Genomic DNA, 18,045 nt, shown 5'->3' on the forward strand with positions numbered 1-18,045 from the left:
AATTTTTATTTCAAAAATTTGTCGATACCTTTTCTGATTCAAAGATGAATAATGCGACTGCGATATAAGGTATGATTTCTCCCTGAAAATAAAAAAGTGGCAGCAACGACGTATTTATACAACTCATCGTTAAAAATGGGATCAATGGGTTTTAGAACGGGGATAGGGGAGAGAATGTAACTAAATTTTGCAACGAGAATTAAATGTACGCGATTTCGTTGCCTCATTCTCGGATTTGCATACATATTGTGTCGGTCATTTATTGCCGTACGTGAACTGTGAATCCGTAATACCGGTTGCGCGAAAGAAACATCGCGAAAGAGTACACCGGTAAATCCAGTCCTTTTTTTCCCACTCCGATTAAAACGAAATTGCATAACGCGACTGCACAATTCGTCGTACCGACAAATTACTACTCCGAAAAGAAAGGTTCCGTTCGCGTACGCAGAAGATAATTGACCTGCTCTGTTTTAATTCGATAATTATTTATCAATTTTTCTAAAAAGTGAGTCACCGGCTCAAGAATCACTCCGTTCGAAATGTTGAATGGAGGAATATTCATTATTTCTCGATTTCTCTTTAAATCTTTTACTGTTCTTCCAATAAAATTTTTTTTTTTTTTATTTGGAAAGAAAAAGATTCTGTTGTTAATCAAAGGGCAAGCAGCAAAGAGCTAACAATCAATTTCCAATTATTTTTGATTTACAAATTCGTCAGTACCTTGAATTAAATGTTTAAATTGTCAAAGTTAATTGTAAAAGTGGCTCCAAATTTACCATATCGTCGCGCAATTTTTTCACGACTTTAAATACCCCCGACGAACGGCCAGACGTTGGTTTTCAAGTCGTTCGCATTAAGGACGTCAAGATAATTCGAGTACATAGTACATTGCAGTGATACACCGTGCTTCATAAAAACGGTCGCGTAATTGGACGGTCATTACGACCAGATGAGTCATTTTTTTCCCTGTTAATTGGCAGGACGATCTCCGTAAAATGAAGCGTAATGATATCGTTACGCATCGGAATAACGTGCTCCGCGCGATCCATCGTGATTTTAAAGATTACAAAACACACGGTGTTCAAATATTCGAGATTACAGGCCACGAGCGGTTCAGTGAAATTCAGGTAGCGGTAATTAATTATTGAAATTAAGCTATCAAGCTTTTTGCAGCTGGGAGAAGTCGTCGAGGATGTTTCGTGCGTATCGACGATTGTAATGAAGTTTTACGAGCGTGCAAAGTGGTTGCGAGTATAGGACCGCGCGTGTTCTCTCTTTTTCACGTGGCCGAGATATGATTTTATAGGGTAATATCGTTCCCCTCCCCGCCCTGTGTTCTTTCCGCGGAGCTATTATCGAGTCAATAACTCAAAGCCTCGGTAGGATAAAAATCGTGCGAACGACGACCATTCTCTCAGACGAAGGGTTTAAAGATCTTTTATAGATTTTCGACGATCGGAACAATTTGTGGTGTTCCGTTTCAGGGAAAGAAAATTAGTCTTGTTTGCCCACTGATATTTCTGGTAAACGGGGACGTTAGGTCTTATAAGCAAATGCATATTGACTTTAAGAATATTATTTAATTAGATACATTAATCATCTTCAGATGTAACGAAAAATATATTATTCATCTATAATTACATTTAAATGAAAATACCTGTTTATATATATGTAGGATTAATAAACCGAAGTAAAATGTCTATAGCGTAATCAAGTATATTACGTATGATTTAATGTACTTCAATTCATTGACGCTACATGTGTAATAAGATAAAATATGTACAAGCATATGAATCTTATTTTACAAATGAAATATATAGGTAGGGAAATTATGGAAGAAAAATATAGCCTCTAAATTAAACACATCTTTTGATACTGTTGATACATCCGTTTAACTGTAAGACGTTATGCACCATAACTTCACACGTTTGATGAAATAATTTTTTGGACTAAATCTACCAATTACATCTAAGATTAATGCCAATGTGTTAATATCGTCTCAAAGACCTCTTCTCCATAAGTATTATAAAACACTCGTGTCCCACGCCTCCAAAAAACTGGAATATCGATTATCTCATACAAGCCACATTAACACAGTTCGACGAAGCTGTGTTTCGACTCGTATTCGCGACAGTGGACGCAAGGTCCACAGGTAGAACAGAAGAAGAATTTCCCCTAGCCGGATGGCGTCGTGGAGAAGGTCCCAGGAGAGCTCTGTCACAGCGAGTGGATAATGGGAATTGTGATGGGTGGCGCTCGACGGGTACAGAGGGTTGAAGGGTGGTAAACCGATGGTGCAGATGAGTACGTCACGCCACGGCAGTAAACCCGATACGATTAGAGGAACGCTGATGCTGACGGGGCAACCCGGGGAGCCGTCAACACTACCTTCGTATTTTCAACCCCGCCCTCTTTCCATTATTCCTCTGTGTTCGTTCGATGGCCAAGCATCCGAGGACCGAGCCACTTGGACGAACATCCCCGTTATTGCGCGCATAGTTACACCCGTGAACACGCGTGGCCGAGATCGGGTTTTCTCGCGGGATGAAAGTGGCTTAATATCGGTCGACTTCATCGGGCAAAGGTGAACGAAAACGTCCTGGGGGATGATTGGAATCGTTGCGGGGGTGGCTTGATCCTCTGAGTTTGGGAAGGTGATTGGAATATGGTTGGGGATTTCATTGGAAGAAGAAATGAGAATGTCTGGGCATGGTGGTTAGCGGTGACGATTCGTGGAGTTGAATTGGTCATGTGACGAAGTCGCATAATTGATACAGGAATGTGAAGAATTAAAAGTAACGATGATCTAGAACTATGCGGGACGCTTTTCGGTAGCGGCTATTTAGCTCTTTGCGGTCGAGAGGACTCTCGGTCTTAAAATGAACTTGAAATGAATCCCAAAGTGACTCGACCGCTACAATTTTTTATTCGCTTGCAAGATTCCGAGTAAAACCATCGAAGTCTAATCGTTACTATCGATTCGATGCTGCACAATTTTCAAGATTATCATGCGTATCATAGATTCTATGACATAGAGTAACGAATGATGTACAAGGGAGTTCTTGAACTCTAGACAGAACAGCACTGTTGACGTCTGAGTAGAATATTTAATTAGACATTGTCTAAGGGAATTAAATTCTTGATCGGTGGTGTTTGAAGCGATTAGCAGAACTATGGCAGTGTTTAATGCAGGGAATCGATACGATTCCAAGGTTATGTTAATCAGCTTATCGTTATCGTGCAAAAGCATAGTAGGACAAAGTGCAGTGACCGTAAGTTGTGCCTGGGTTTGGCGAGGGTGTTGCCGTTACGGGCCTCACGTTCCCGGAAGTAGGGACATGAGAATGTCCGGATGCAAGTTGTGAACGTGAGACCCCTAGGAGACTAGACTCCAACTTTCCTCGTGCGTCAAACCGTCGGTGATTATTCGACACAGGAAGCGAAACGAAATTTGTTTTGAATACGTTGAGATATATAATTACTGCCGCGATCGAACGGAATAATTAATTCTAAGCTAAATAGCTTAGACGTGTCGAGCACAACGATAACGATGAGATCGTTAAACGTGTGCGTTCGCCTAAAACTTGGACGCACGTGTCTCCTTCTGACAAGTGATTTCAACGAGGGACGGGTTCAGATTACTTTCATTTTACATTATTTAGAACTATATGTATTATAACTTTTTAGACGTCATTTTTAGAAAAATAATATGGATTTATTCTGTTGAATAGATAACTGAAAAAATAGTAGCTTTCTTAAAGAATTACTGTTCAGGATCATATCGATACTAGTTGACGACTCGTTGAGTGCTTCGAACATCTAAATTGTTCACTATACTCCTTTCTGACAATGCCGACATGTCTAACGTATTATAAAGATTCTAATGCCTAAGCAGCTCTATCTTCCATTTAGATCTAAATGTACTTTTCAAACTTGTAGCTTTGATGATTATAACATTTATCATTCTTCTAAATCTATAGAATATCTGATCTAAATATGAATATTCTTTCTTATAAAGTACAATTCCTATACAAATAGGATATGGCTTCACGATCCATCCAAATTATTTGATCTTGTAATCATGTGACTGTTGAACAAATTACTTCGTCAAATAATCTTATACTCCTTTCAGACGTGTCTTCTTGATAACTACACAATTTCTAATCTCGCCAAGTATACAGAACGTCTCATAGACCTTCTCCGGTGAATAACTCAACAGTAACAAGATATTCTTCTTTGAAAATAAAATAGTTGACCCATTAGAAATTCTTTCCGCTAAACAACTTGATTGATTCCGCGAATAATCAAACCACCAAGCAATTCTTCGACAAGTCTTTCCTTAGAATCATCTTATTATCGATTCAAGACACTATTCTTCCTCAAGTGCACCGGTCATCGTCTGACTCGATGCAAAAAGTTCGTAAAATGATTGTCTTTGTACTTAGTCCAAGATAAGAATCGATAAATCAATGAATAATCATCGATAAATCAATGAATATCCATTGTATATAATTTAGTAGCGAATACGTAAATAGTGCCCTTTTTGGAGTATTACCATACTATTCTAAATATCGAAGTGCACTATTAAAAATAGAAGCATCTGATTACCAATCCTTGATCATCATCTGAAACATTTTGAATAACAGTGATCATACTTGGATCATTAGCCAACGCGTCGCGCAAAGGTTCTAGCTTCGAAAAGGGATGTACTTTGAAGGAGACATCGTCGTCATTTAATAGATTCAGCTTTTTTCCTGCTGCAACGCAAGGTCGGATACTTTCGGGAGAGACCTCGTACCTTGTCATACTTATTTGGTCCATCTTGTATAAAACGGACCAATCATCCAACCGAGATACACCTTCTCGTGAGATGTTCCTTCGTGCACGAGAATCAGACGATCTTCCAGCAAATCTTCAAATCGTCTCGCTACAAAAGTCTCCCAAACGTTCTCAAACGTTCTCAAACGTTCTCAAACGTTCTCAAACGTTCTCCAACGCGCCGATGTCGCGTTACATCCCTCAGGGCTGGGTTTTCGGAGGTCAGTACCGAGCGATTAAGTATCGAGCTTGTCCCCGGTATCGTAACATCGAAAATGCAAAAGGGGTTTCTTCCGGCCGAGGGAGGCTACGTTTCGCCCGGAGTCTCTCTGTCTCCGAGTACGTTTACCGAAAGTTCTCAGGCTCGACCTCCGCTCGGACGCATCGGGAAGCACGTCACGTAGACTTTAAGCCCTCCCTTATCTGCGCGTCATCAAGAACCAACTTCCCTCTGTCTCTCTATCCGGCTCCTCCGTCTTTTTTCCTCCGTTTCCCTACTCTTTTGCCTCCGGTGCGCGCTTTTTTCTGTCTATGCCGTCTTCTCGATTTCTTTTTTCCTCTTCTCTTTTATTTCCCTCTCTTCTCGGTGCACACGGACATACGCGCGGTCGGTCGCTCGCTCGCGACTCCTCGTGATTTACATCGCCGGATGTGCTGGGATAATTTAGTGGTTATCGTATTGTCTCTTTTTCCACCGAGCTTCCCCTCCGTCGTCGGTCGGATGGGCTGCTCGCTTTCTTCTCCGTCGGTGGAAGGGTTTCATTGAGACGTACCGCCGAGTCGTGTAGAAAATATTTGTCAAAAAGCGGGCCCCTTTGTTGCGTCGTTTGCGTGAATACGTTAGAATCCTGGATAGAAGGAATCACGGCTGGAGGATGGGAACGAGGACGAGATACTCGGTGATTTTTGACGTTCGGGGATTTGTTAGTCCGAGCAGGAAGATTCGGTAGTTATGGCATTGGTGAAGGTTCCCTTTAGACGGTCCTCGTCTTAGCGAGGTATAATTGATAATGTAGAAGAGTGGATATACGAGAATTACATAAGTATGATCACTGTTATTCATAATGTTTCAAAGATGGTAATCAGGTACTTATATTTTTAATAGTGCACCTCGATATTTAGAATAGTATGGTAATACTCCAAAAGAAGCACTGTTTATATATGGGTGTAAATTTTCGTATATCTTGTATATCGTGTATATCTTGTATTTGCAATTTAAATTGTATCTGGATTAGTAAATCACATTTCCGGTTCATTTCCAATTTCTCTCCCCGAATCTCGATTTATCCAGGCTGTTTTGGTCCCAACGAATCCGGTTAATCGAGATCCTACTGTACGTCCATTTGCCACAAGTGCATAAACTCCTGGAATCTACAGATTGGTTACCGCAGTAAAAAGCTGTCTAATAAGCGACCTATCGGTAGAATGTTAAAAACCTAAATCTCAATGACTCCATTAATGAATAAGCTTGCCTATTGGTAAAGTGTTAAAAACCCTAAATCTCAAAGCTTCTGTTAACTAATAAGTTACCTGTGTTGGTAAAGCGTTAAAAAAAAATAAAATTTCAAAGTCCCTTTTAGAAAGTCCTTCCTAAAGAAAACCATTGGGTGGCCTAACATTTCGTCCCGCGTTGCCACAATTTTAATGCGAAAAGCAGCATTTATGTGCGCCATTCCTGTTCGCCGGTTCCCCGATTTTCCGTCGCGGTTCCCGCTCCTCCCGGGTCTCGTTATCGAGCCGGCCACCGGAAATGACATTTTCTTTGTCGAAGTGGTACAAAAGCTCGGGCATCCGATAGCCCGAAAGGGCCGCGAAAGAAAATTATGTCGAAACTGGAGCCGTAACATTAGGAGCATTGTATTGTAGCACGAGGCTACGGCTCTCCGGGGAATAGGCAGGGAGAAGCTCCAACGGGCTGCTTGGTCCTTCTCCAACTCACGTTTTCGCCTCCATATCGACTCACACTTGGAATCGAACACACGGACGCGCCGAGGCGCGGACGGAATGGGACGTGCCCTCAGGTGGTGCTTCGGACCAGCAAATGAATTGTTTAATTGAATTAGCCCGACGCGCTCGCTCGGCCTACCGCGGCCATCATAATTCCCTCGATGCCTGCTAATTGGGCCCTCTTTTCCGCGATTATTATGTATCGAGCAGCACCGCGTTGCCAGCCGATCGGCGAAGATGCCACCGAGAGGGGAACGCGATCGTCGAGGGCCATTTCCACGGCCCTCGAACCCCCTCGAGGCGTTGGGGCAATCAACTGGACAGTGAAATTGATCCGAAATGAAATCTTCTTTGAGAATTAATTCCGAGGAAATTAATGCAACGTCTCGCTTTTACTTTGGCACGATGTCCGTGCGAATCGTACAGACTAAGAAATCATCTTCGTTTAGTTATAATATGTATATGTACATATCATATATAGTTATATATGTATATAGTTATATGCATGGATAGATTTATCTCTTGAACGACAACGTACAAGATGCAAACTCCGCGTTTCTCATAGCGCGACCAAGCAAAACTTTGAACCACCATATATTCATAGGTCGACGGATTCTTCTCAACGTCAGCTTTTATGAAGTGTAAACAAAAAATTCCATGGTTCCATTTAAAAAAATGGCGTTGACCTTGATACAGCCTCAGCATCTGGACCAAAGAAAGAAGCAATAGTCATACAAGATAGGCTCCCTCGAACCTTCTAACTTTTTCCTGTAAGATTTTTTTGTGTCCACGATAATTCAGGCATTACCGCTCTATAACAATTTAGCTGCCTCACCCTGTATATACTATCGGTCTCATAAATATTCATACCTGAATCTGAATCTGAATCTGAATCTGAATTTACTTGAACTGTAGATCTTTATGTTGACTGCATTGTTTAATTTTTTGCCGGGTACTTCTTCAAAAACTTGCATCAGATAAGACAAGATGTGACGTTAACTTCTGTCATGTTTTCCTTGAAAAATTATTCAACTTACACGCGCACGTGTGAGACTCGAGGAGTTCGTTCAGCTCCGTCTGTTCAGAGTCCGATTAATGTTTCAGTTTTCCCCTGAAGTTTTACTCTGTGCGCATTGATTGCTCAGTCTGTTTATATATTCATGGTTTCTTCTACTTATTATTGGAACTCAGGAACTTGTCTATCTCAGGAACTTTCGATTTAGTTAATTATAAAATTTCTTCCAGAATATTTATAGGAATCTGTTTTTCTTTTTGGTATCATATTGAAATATTGATTCGTACACTGACGAATATTGACACGAACGCAATTTTTAATACAAAAACTCGCGCACTCCTCGTATGATCGCAAAAAAACATATCAACTTCCCAGACGATTGAATCATCTTTTCTGTATTAATTTCACGACCACAAGATGATACTCCTTTCCTGGATACGTTGATTTAACTTCGATTTTTCTTTATTCTTGCACCGATCTTAACTCTTTGAGTGCCAGAGGAAATTTTCGTACAAATCCGAGAAATGCCAGACAATTTTAACGAGTTATTACACTTATAGCTTCGTACAGCGATATATCGCTTCTTGGCACTCAAAGGATTAAGAGTCGAAACAATGCAAAAACTGCCACCTAAAGACCAGCTCTCTTTGCGATAAATCATTACAAGTAGCGATCGCTAGTTTACGGAATATCACTCGCGGCATAACTGAAGCTTCTAGTTGTCAGGTCCAGGTCTAACAAAGATAAATATATCTAGCTACCGAACCAATGATACCAAATAGTTCCACGAGATCTCAAACGGTAGCAACAACGTACGGAATTCCTAACGATTGGTGACTTACTCGGTCACGGAACACTTGCCAAAGTACGATCAGAGTGTTCTTCCGTTGCTGATTGTGCAAAGATAAAGGAAACGGAGGGTCGTGGGGACCCGGTGCCGCGGAAGGCACGAGCAAGGGGGTCCCCGGGTTCGTTCCTTGTTCGTCTCCCCAGAGGTGAACCAGTCTCGAAGGAGAGAGACATGAAACGGACGTCGACAGAAGCCAGTGGCGGTTCCTTCGTCCGCAGACGTGTGAAAATAAAATTACGCCCAACTTTCGGTCAAATTTGTTGAAATTGGGCGGCAGCGTGGCAAGTGGAGCGAGGCTGGGGCTCTCGCGGCTCCCACGGGACGCGGGATAGAAGAGGTCCCTCGCGCAACTGTCGGTATGGGCTGTGTGTGTCTGTAGCCATATCGTTGAAGGGTGGCAACACGCCTCGGACACATAAGGATCCTCGTGTTCGGCCGTGCTAAGTGCCGGCCATCAATAATTCAGCAGCGGACCCTGACGAGGTTACCAGCCGATCCTTTCGATCGGCGCTCGCGTTGCTGGATTTTTCATCCGCCAATTTCCAGCGGTCGGGGAATTATTAATGGCGGCGAGGAAAACGCTTCGGCGATTCTTTGGCGATTCGATCCTGGGAATCTCGAGAAAAACGTGACCTTCTTGTATTCGTCGATGGAAGAATTAGGTATGACTAGCTGGGAAGAAGCTCGACGATTCGAAGTTGCCTGGGAATCTCAAAGATTCTCAAGCTCGAGAGAGCTTCTTGTATTCGTCAACGTACGTGAGGATTAGACCCGACTACACAGCGAATGTTTACGCATTTATGACGAATGTAGCTTCCGAAGCGTCTGCAATAAAAGAAATGTTCTTTGTTCCGAGTTTCACAGGAATGCTCGCTTCGTTCTTTTAAAAGGTACCATTGATTTCGTTGCATTAGCACACAACGTCTCGCGATTAAGGCTGAGCACTTTTTGCAATTCGAATGCGACCAACGGGGCTACCTTCCAGGGTGCTAGAGGCAACTATGCGAAAGTGAAGTTCAAATAAAATGTGTATACAATTAAGGAAGATGATTCACCCTTTTCCGTTATGGCGGATCGATTGGTGACGTCGAGTTCATTGTTTGATACATTTCAACTCTGATCGATACACATTGAGTATACTCGGTATCTATATGATTGATTTATATGTTTATTAATGCAGAAGACTTGAAACTACAATAAGAATTCCAATTCCCGAGCGTTAGTTCAATTTAACTCCAAGGGTTAACCTGATTAAAACATTTTCAACATCAAAGTTTCGATTAGTGCAAGTGTCATTCTGTAAGAAGCGATTACAAGAAATAGTTTATTTTTTATAAAACTTTTTTCTAATTCCTTAGAAGGGCTGAAACTTTAAATTCAAAAATATTTCATTAAATTTAATCCTTGAGGAAACCACGAATGATTATGAATATTTTTATATCAAACAATTTTCCTTCTAAAGTATGATAGAATGACAGAAAACGCGTGTAATTATCGGTGGTCTCTCTCATCGTGCTCATTATAGATTCCACGAGGGAAAAAATGAATAGCCCGCATGGAACTGGCAACCTTTCTCGTTTCCACTTTCCAATTGATCATTAAAGATGTAGGAAATTTCTCCTCTATATGCAATTAGACGTGCAATTACTATGCACCACGCGTACGTGTCTGCAATGGACATCTAACAATATGTTATAACGTTTCTTCGGGAAGCGGATGAAGAACAACCTACATTTTTTTATTTCGCTTAAAGTACCACATGCAAATACTATTTCGATTCTTTCGCGTATCTCATTCATGAATCTCCCTCCGAGTCGCAGGAATGCCTTTCTCATACGAGTAATTAACATAGAATATTACTTCGTTTATATTACTGCAACAGAAGTTATTGACTTCACGCTGCAAATCATTACTTAAGGAGACTATGCAGTTAGGTTACTCCAAAATACAGTCTTCTTTGATTGAGACTTATTTCTAAGGAAATGGATGCAAGTTCTGGAGTACCTTTTTATCGTTAACTTTATTTTTCAAGTTCAGATCATCGGAGACCCGATATACTTGTTAATAATGGCTCCATAACGATTGATCACTGGCGAATTTTCCTCCGAGGGAAAAATGGCTCAAAGTTTTCCAACCAGACGTCCAATCCGTCGAGGATCCACTGTTTGACGTAACGCGGGACAAGGTGCCCGCATTTTAGTAAGCGTCGTTGCATACGATCCCGTATGCGATGCACGTACCGCCACGGTCGTTTCTGCATTCGCCGTCGTAAAAAAGTCCAGCGCGAGCGTGCGCGTTCGTATCCCAAATTCCAACGGAACCCTTGAACCGATACGAGCAATAAAAAAAAAAAAAAAAGAGAAAATACGTCCGTGCGCTCGTTTATCGCTCGTCTGACAAGTTCATCCGACGATGACACGAGGCGTCTCGTATCGAGAAACTGAGGTGCGAGCACGGCGATTTCGACTTCGATACGATGCACACGTTGCCGGACACATTTTGGCTGCACAGTCTTTGAAATGAAATGTTTTTTTTTTAAAGCTTAATAGACGAACTTTCCACGTGTATTTATAGAATATTTATAGAAACATTTGTTCAGAAACATGGAACCTAGTATTTTCTTTAGATAAATTTCTTCGGTAGACGTAGAGGGTACAAGTATTAATGGGATTGACTGCACGTTATCGTTCGTAATAATTGACCTTGTGTATCTTTTATATAAGACAACGTATTTTTATGAAAATTGGCGGAAATATTGTTAAACATATGTACTTTCAATGTACAGGTGAGATATTCGTATTCAACATTATATACGATATTCCCACAAATATTACACTAGGGAATTAAATTGCTCGCTGCAATAAACACCTTCGATCGTCAACGAAAGTCTCCGAGCCTCCGACCCTCCCAAACAATGGAAGAAACTCTTCCAAAGCGACCAACCAACGGAAACCGACAAAAGGCTCCCGTGCGGATTGATGAAGCCCGCGACGCCACGGAAAAAAAAACGAACTCGAGGGCAATTAAACGCGCCATTTAGCCACGCGAAAGGGTTGAAAACAAGATGGGATTTTTATTAGGCCGCTATCGCGCTTAACGGCTGTAAAACGATGTTCCTCCGTCTGCCATTCCCTCCCGTTGATCGCGGAGAACACCGTCCGGAACGACGTTTGGCCCATTATGGCCCCGTCTCTGTCACGGTAGTCAAAAGTCGTAAAAAGCAGAGAAAGGAGGGAAAGCTTGGTGGAAGTCGGCCCGTTATTGGGTCACCGTCTTGTTTTCGCGTTTCACAAGGGTCCCGCGACTTTCGAGCCTCTACGTTTCCGCACCCCACAATGGCCTCTCGGTTACAGTCTCTTCGTCCCTGAGGGACAATCACGGAGGCCACGGATGCCTCCCTTCTGGCGTCTCAAACACTGTTCGGTCTTCGTTATAGTGTTTAAGGTGCCTGAAAGAGAGTTCTTGTCGACTGGTAAACCAGCCAGCCTGGTCGAGTACAGCCAGAAAAATGGAGCAGTCTTAGAAAAACAGCTTGTGAATTAATTTATTTTGCGTGGAGGGATGATGTTTGGTAAAATTTCTGTGTTGATACGTTATAAAACATCAATTTGTCGAATTTTGTACTAAACACTACGCAATCGTGTAAAATACTCCAATGTTTCATCGTTTGCAGTTAGCTTCTTCAGGAATCAAATAACACATTGATATCGAGACAATATGGGTGTATCACTCGACCCATCGAAAAGCTAGCCGTAATAGTGGCGATATGTTTGAGTAGTTTACTCCAAGGACAATGGCTTACGTCCAGAGATCTTTTCTGGATTCTACCAGCAACTCGAGATGCTTTCTCAGCATTTTGTTGCTACGATTGCTGAGCTTAGATTGACTTTGAAGATGTAGCACGATTTGTGATCGCAAACTAATTCGAGATTTGAGAATCAGGTCGCCTTTACTTCACCGACATCATTTTATTTATGAAACTTCGAGTTCTAAGAAATGAAACCTAAACAAACATTATTGCTGGTTGATTTACTGCGTGAAATCTGGCGGTGACGGCGAAAGTCTCTTCTCGGGCGCAAAGGATTAATTAGTATCGAGACTATGAAGTACTATGAACTACTTGTCCGTTTCTTAAGCATTGAGAGAGACAGAATTTATTCGCATCATTCAAGCCAACTGGATATTCCTTACGAGTCATGAGTATGTAGTACAAGTTAGAATATCGTAGTAGCAACGAGTATTGCTTACAAAAAGAATCTCGGGTAGTTGAGTCGTCGGTCGCTCAACTAATCGGGGATTTAATATTCAGCGAGTTGCAATAATTCGTACAGACACGATAAATTACGTAACGCGAACCAATGAAGGGTACGACGCAAACATATTCAGTTTTATGTGTGTCAAGGTGTTTGCTAAGCATCATCCAAGGTTCGATTTGGACTCGGCTACATGTTTAATTCATTTAGTTGTTTGCTAACTTTTCAACTTGCGAATAAAAGCAATTCGACAATTCTTTCTAGAAAGACGTACGATAGACCTTTGTTTGAAGTTTTCCGTCTCTTAAGTTTTTAATTTTTATTTTTCAAACCAAACGTCTTACGATTGATAGATCGAAGGGATCGATAATAAATTGAGAACGTCTATAATTAAATTTAACCTTTTGTGAATGAAACAAAATCATTGTTTCCTGTTTCAAAGGACCGACTCGATGCAACTATAAACAAATTTTATCATTTAAAACCATTCCTTGCAAAAGATTCACGGTTGGATACACGTAACGTTCCGCTGTTCATGCTAATCGAGTATGAAACAATCCTCCGCTCTGACCCTGATCTCTTTCAAAAGGCGTCCGCCTGGATCACGACATCCCCCTGGGAAACGAAATTACGAAGCTTGTCTTCTTGTTCGAGGAGGCCACTTCAGCCACTGCCTCTTCCGCGCAACTTTAAAGGGCTGTAACCCAGAAGTGAAGCCTTTGGGGACCCGTGTTCCTATCATATCTTTTTCTCGATGCAATTGATACGATGGGGTTGCAAAGTTTGGTCCAAATGTTTTAGTAAATGTTTTAATAACACGCAGTATATCTCGTGGAAAATAAATCTTTCAAGACAGGAGACAAAGACACTACATTTTTAAAACGTTGACCATTTGTTTTCGTAGTATTTCAATTGTTTTTACATACCTATTAACCCATTTGCAGCCAGGCAAATTTAAAGCGTTTTGCTTTGGGCAAAACTAGGTTATTATTTTAATAATAAAAAGTGATATTAAATTTGTTGTTTCGAAAAAGAAATTTACGATCTTCTTTCGCGATAATTCGAAAAGACTATAGACTTATCCCTCGAGTGATTCCAATCGATTCGAACTACGAGACGGTAGTTCGAATTGATAGTTAAAGCATAGTAACCGCATCGCTCTACATCAGCTGCATCAGTAAACAAGACATTGCGATCGAACGCATCGTCGGGCGCGGTAGTATAAACAGGAAGGGATCGAATCAATCGGCAAGGTACCACGGGACGGTGCCAGAGTCGATTTATCAACTGATTTATGATCGACGCTTCTGCCGTTCGGGGAAAAACGCATTTGCATTCTCGCGCCATCCCTCCTCCCTCCGCCCGCGCGGTGGCGCGAAATCGCAATGATTGAAATTTCGATACGGCGGCGCGGTCGATGCGTCGCGACGAGGGGACCGATTCCCTGGTTAACAAAAGGTTAATGACCGTGACTGGCCGCGTGGAGGGAGAACGGGTTTTGAATAATGCGGATTACGGCTCCCATTGGTCAGCGTTTAATGTTTAAATGTAAAACCGGAATCGAGGGGCCGTCCGCGGGGCGTGGTTAATGTTACGTCGACATTCACCCAGATACATTCGCTGGCTTGTCAGCAAACATAGGCATGATAGCGTTTGAATAATGTATGCTCCGGCGAAGCGGTGGCCGCTTTTGCCGCGCGTTTACTCTCCGTTGGTACCGACGCGGCGGGCGTCGCCACGCCTCTCGTCCCTGCCACTCGTTCCGCGTCAAATCGCGCGCGTTTCGATACCTGTGCTCGCCTCGATTCTTTTTATTCCTTTCGAAACACCCGGTATTTAACCCTTTCGTCGCCACCTTTTTCTTTACTTCGACTGCATTTCATTTTCAACACTTTATTTATCCGAAGCTCATTCACAGACTTCGTTACAGTGTTTACCTTTTGGAATTTCATCACCGTGTTATTGGTTGTATGCGATATTTAATTTTCGGAGAGAGAGTAGACTTTGGTTGGAGTACATACTACATATCCAACAATATGTAGGAATTAATTTTATTTATTAACCCTTTGATTAACCCTTTGCAACTCGAATGTTTACTGGAAGAGGTGTACGATGAGGTTTAGTAAGTGAAGAATAACTCATTTTGTATGTATCGATTTAGTACATCCAACGACAGAGCATAGAAGGAGTGTACTAAGCTACGAAATTTATAAATTTAGAGTCAGCTGTAGGTGTTTTTGTTTCAGTGACGTGTAACATAGGTTAAATGTTATTTGTTCTTTTTACGATTTGTAAATGATGTGACGCAAGACAAAGTTCTTCCTTATGTACAAATTACAAGGAATAAATTATCTATCTATCTATCTATCTAAGAATCTCCATCTTAACTGTGCACATTTGAAGTTCGATAATTCCTTTCCAATTCTACATTCTTGAAATTTGGTGCCACTGTTCTAATTTAATTACACGTTCTATACCAACACGTATATCCGAGATTTGAATTGCATCTGACAACATGCTTTGACTCCCAAATCTATTAAAAATCTATCGTGCTGTACCGAACAATATCATCTTAACGCTAAACCTACCAGAATTAGTCAAATGACCGTTTTCAAATAGAGCAATTTTCTTATATGCTATTTATATGCAATTCTTGTATGCTATATATCTACCTAGTACATTTAACGAATGCATTCTACGGTTCCGAAGGTGTCCCCAGAACAAGAAATTGAAACCTAAAGCAAATTATACTTTGAGTCTCTGAACGTACCGTCCTTTTATAATGTGACGATCGGTTTGAATTCGAGTCGAGGGAGTCTACATTATTCATAATCGATTAACCTACATGGACTCCGAGGAACGAAAAGGAACAGTCACCCCAGGGTGCTACGTACTCTGGGTCAATAGCTGTAACACGATTCCGGCGAAGCGGTTAATTCGTTGCTAGCATATCGAATGTACGAGTCCTTCCAGAAGGATTACGCGAAACGAATATCTTAAGGAACCAACAGATATAACTGAATTTCGGACAGGAGCAGGAAAAGCGTATTCCTATTCTGGCCGCGTGAACGGTAACATGTTTCAATTTGTCGTAAACGTGTAAAACCGTCGACATTCGACCAAACGTCGAATTCCAAGGAGTCTAACGTAGGATCGTCGTGGCTACTCGAAAGTCATCGGTGACCTACTAGGATGTCCCACAAAAAATGTTACTCTTTGAACGTCCTTTATAATTGCTGTATACAAGTTTAAAAACATGGATGTTTGAAAAATTTGCACTAGCATTTTATTCTACGTAACCGCTAATAAAATTTGCTAGACTTACGATGTCTAGCTGTGTACCCAGTTTTCTATACTTTATATATTCGTGTATTTGTGTAAATATTTGTATATTTTTATACCTATACTTGTCGTAATAAATGCATGAATATACCAAGTCTAGTTATCAGGATGTAGACACTGACGACGCATCGTGATTGAATATAAAAAGCCAGTATAGGAATCATGATTTTATTTCAACTTTCCCAAATCTTCAGATTAAAGATAAATGTTATTCCGCGCCATTTTTCATGGAATGAAAAAACATTTTCCGTTACTTCGACACGTCATCTTAGGGATGAATCACCGAGTACGAATCGTCCATGACGAAAATTAAAGATCGCTCCCCTTTCCGTTCGACCCGGTAGGAAAAGCGTTCTGACATGATCGAGCCAGCAACCAAAAAATTAGATTTATCCGAATCACGAGACGTCTGCACGCGTCTAACCTTGTCTGTCCCGTTCTCTGTTACAGCATCCTCGAGCTGCGCAAGGAGAAGAGCAGAGACGCCGCCAGGTCTCGAAGGGGGAAGGAGAACTTCGAGTTCTACGAGTTAGCGAAAATGCTGCCATTACCGGCGGCTATTACCTCCCAGTTGGACAAAGCCTCCATAATAAGGCTAACCATCTCGTACCTCAAACTTCGGGAATTCTCGGGTCACGGAGACCCGCCATGGAATCGGGACGGGTCGCCGCCGAATAAATCTGTCAAAAGTAAGGAATTCGTCGATCGAGACGTTTGCTATCGTTGTCACGTACGAGAGCTATTTAAGAAGCCTCGGAGTTATTTTTACTCATATTTTTCGATAATGTTTCCCTTAACGCGTTAACTGGTAGAGTGTTTCACTGGTTGATTTGTTTCAAAATATAGTCCTATTCGGAAATTAATTCGCAGTCAATAGAATGCAAATCCTGACTTTTCCTTGTGCAGAATGTATCTGAAAGACTAGGAAAATATTTTCTTCGTTACATATACTCTGAAAATGGCTTTCTCTTTCTCTTTCTGCGGTAAAGGTTTAGAAATGCCGAAAATTCTCGAAATTGTAATAATTTCAAACGATACTTTACATGCGTTTCGATGAAATATTCCGATCAGTTCAACGAACCAGAAGAAAACGTAGTCCCCGCTAAAAAGATATTTTCTGAGCTCCCGCCGCATTCTTGCGTCCGCAAATCCCTCTTCCGACGTCGCCCTGACGCGGAAACAACACAGATGATTGCACCCCTTCTTATTAGAAAGTGTATCTGCTGGTGATATCTCCTGATGGATCAGTATTTAACCTCACTGGGGGAGCCGATTCATGTTGAAGATCGACTACCGTGTTACTCGCGCAATGGAACGTGTCATCGGGGTGAAAGCAACGTAGAAAGTCAAGTTTATTGCAAAACAAATCCGTCATTAAGATGACTGTGCGAATAGTTCTGTTTGTACCACTTGTGCATAGAATAGGTTTTATGGATTCGATGATATATGTACAATCTAATTTTGTATACTTTGTCTAAGTATCACACTACCGACACAAGGAATACATTACTATGTAGCTACAAAAAAAAATAATTTTTAACTAGTCTCCATCAAGAAAACAACAAGCGCAGCTGCAGAAAAGATATACTTTTAAAAACATATTTGTATGTAATATATTCTCGCACATAGAACTATATCTTTGATCGTGAATCTTTGTGCTGTAAGTCTCTATATAGAAACAAAAAGTCCTTTCTTTAAATCTAAAGATTTTGAGCTTAAACTCACAAATTCCTTACGAGAATTGAAAACATTGGAAAATTTTTAAAGAGCCCTCTAGACCTTAAAAATACCTTCGATTTTGTACTGACCCGATAAATTGC

The 18,045-nt window shown here is 41.2% G+C and overlaps 1 protein-coding gene across 3 annotated transcripts in view; it reads left to right on the forward strand.

The window, feature by feature from the left end:
* Nucleotides 1-18,045, forward strand: part of LOC128884810 (protein trachealess) — a 172,374-nt gene that overhangs the window by 135,880 nt on the left and 18,449 nt on the right. For all 3 annotated transcript variants that reach the window (XM_054138450.1, XM_054138451.1, XM_054138452.1), the window contains one exon: nt 16,676-16,914. In XM_054138450.1, coding sequence (XP_053994425.1) covers nt 16,676-16,914 — 239 coding nt within the window. The remainder of the gene's footprint in view (nt 1-16,675; nt 16,915-18,045) is intronic.

Source organism: Hylaeus volcanicus, chromosome 2 (assembly GCF_026283585.1).
Source record: "Hylaeus volcanicus isolate JK05 chromosome 2, UHH_iyHylVolc1.0_haploid, whole genome shotgun sequence".
In the NCBI taxonomy this organism is placed as follows: domain Eukaryota; kingdom Metazoa; phylum Arthropoda; class Insecta; order Hymenoptera; family Colletidae; genus Hylaeus; species Hylaeus volcanicus.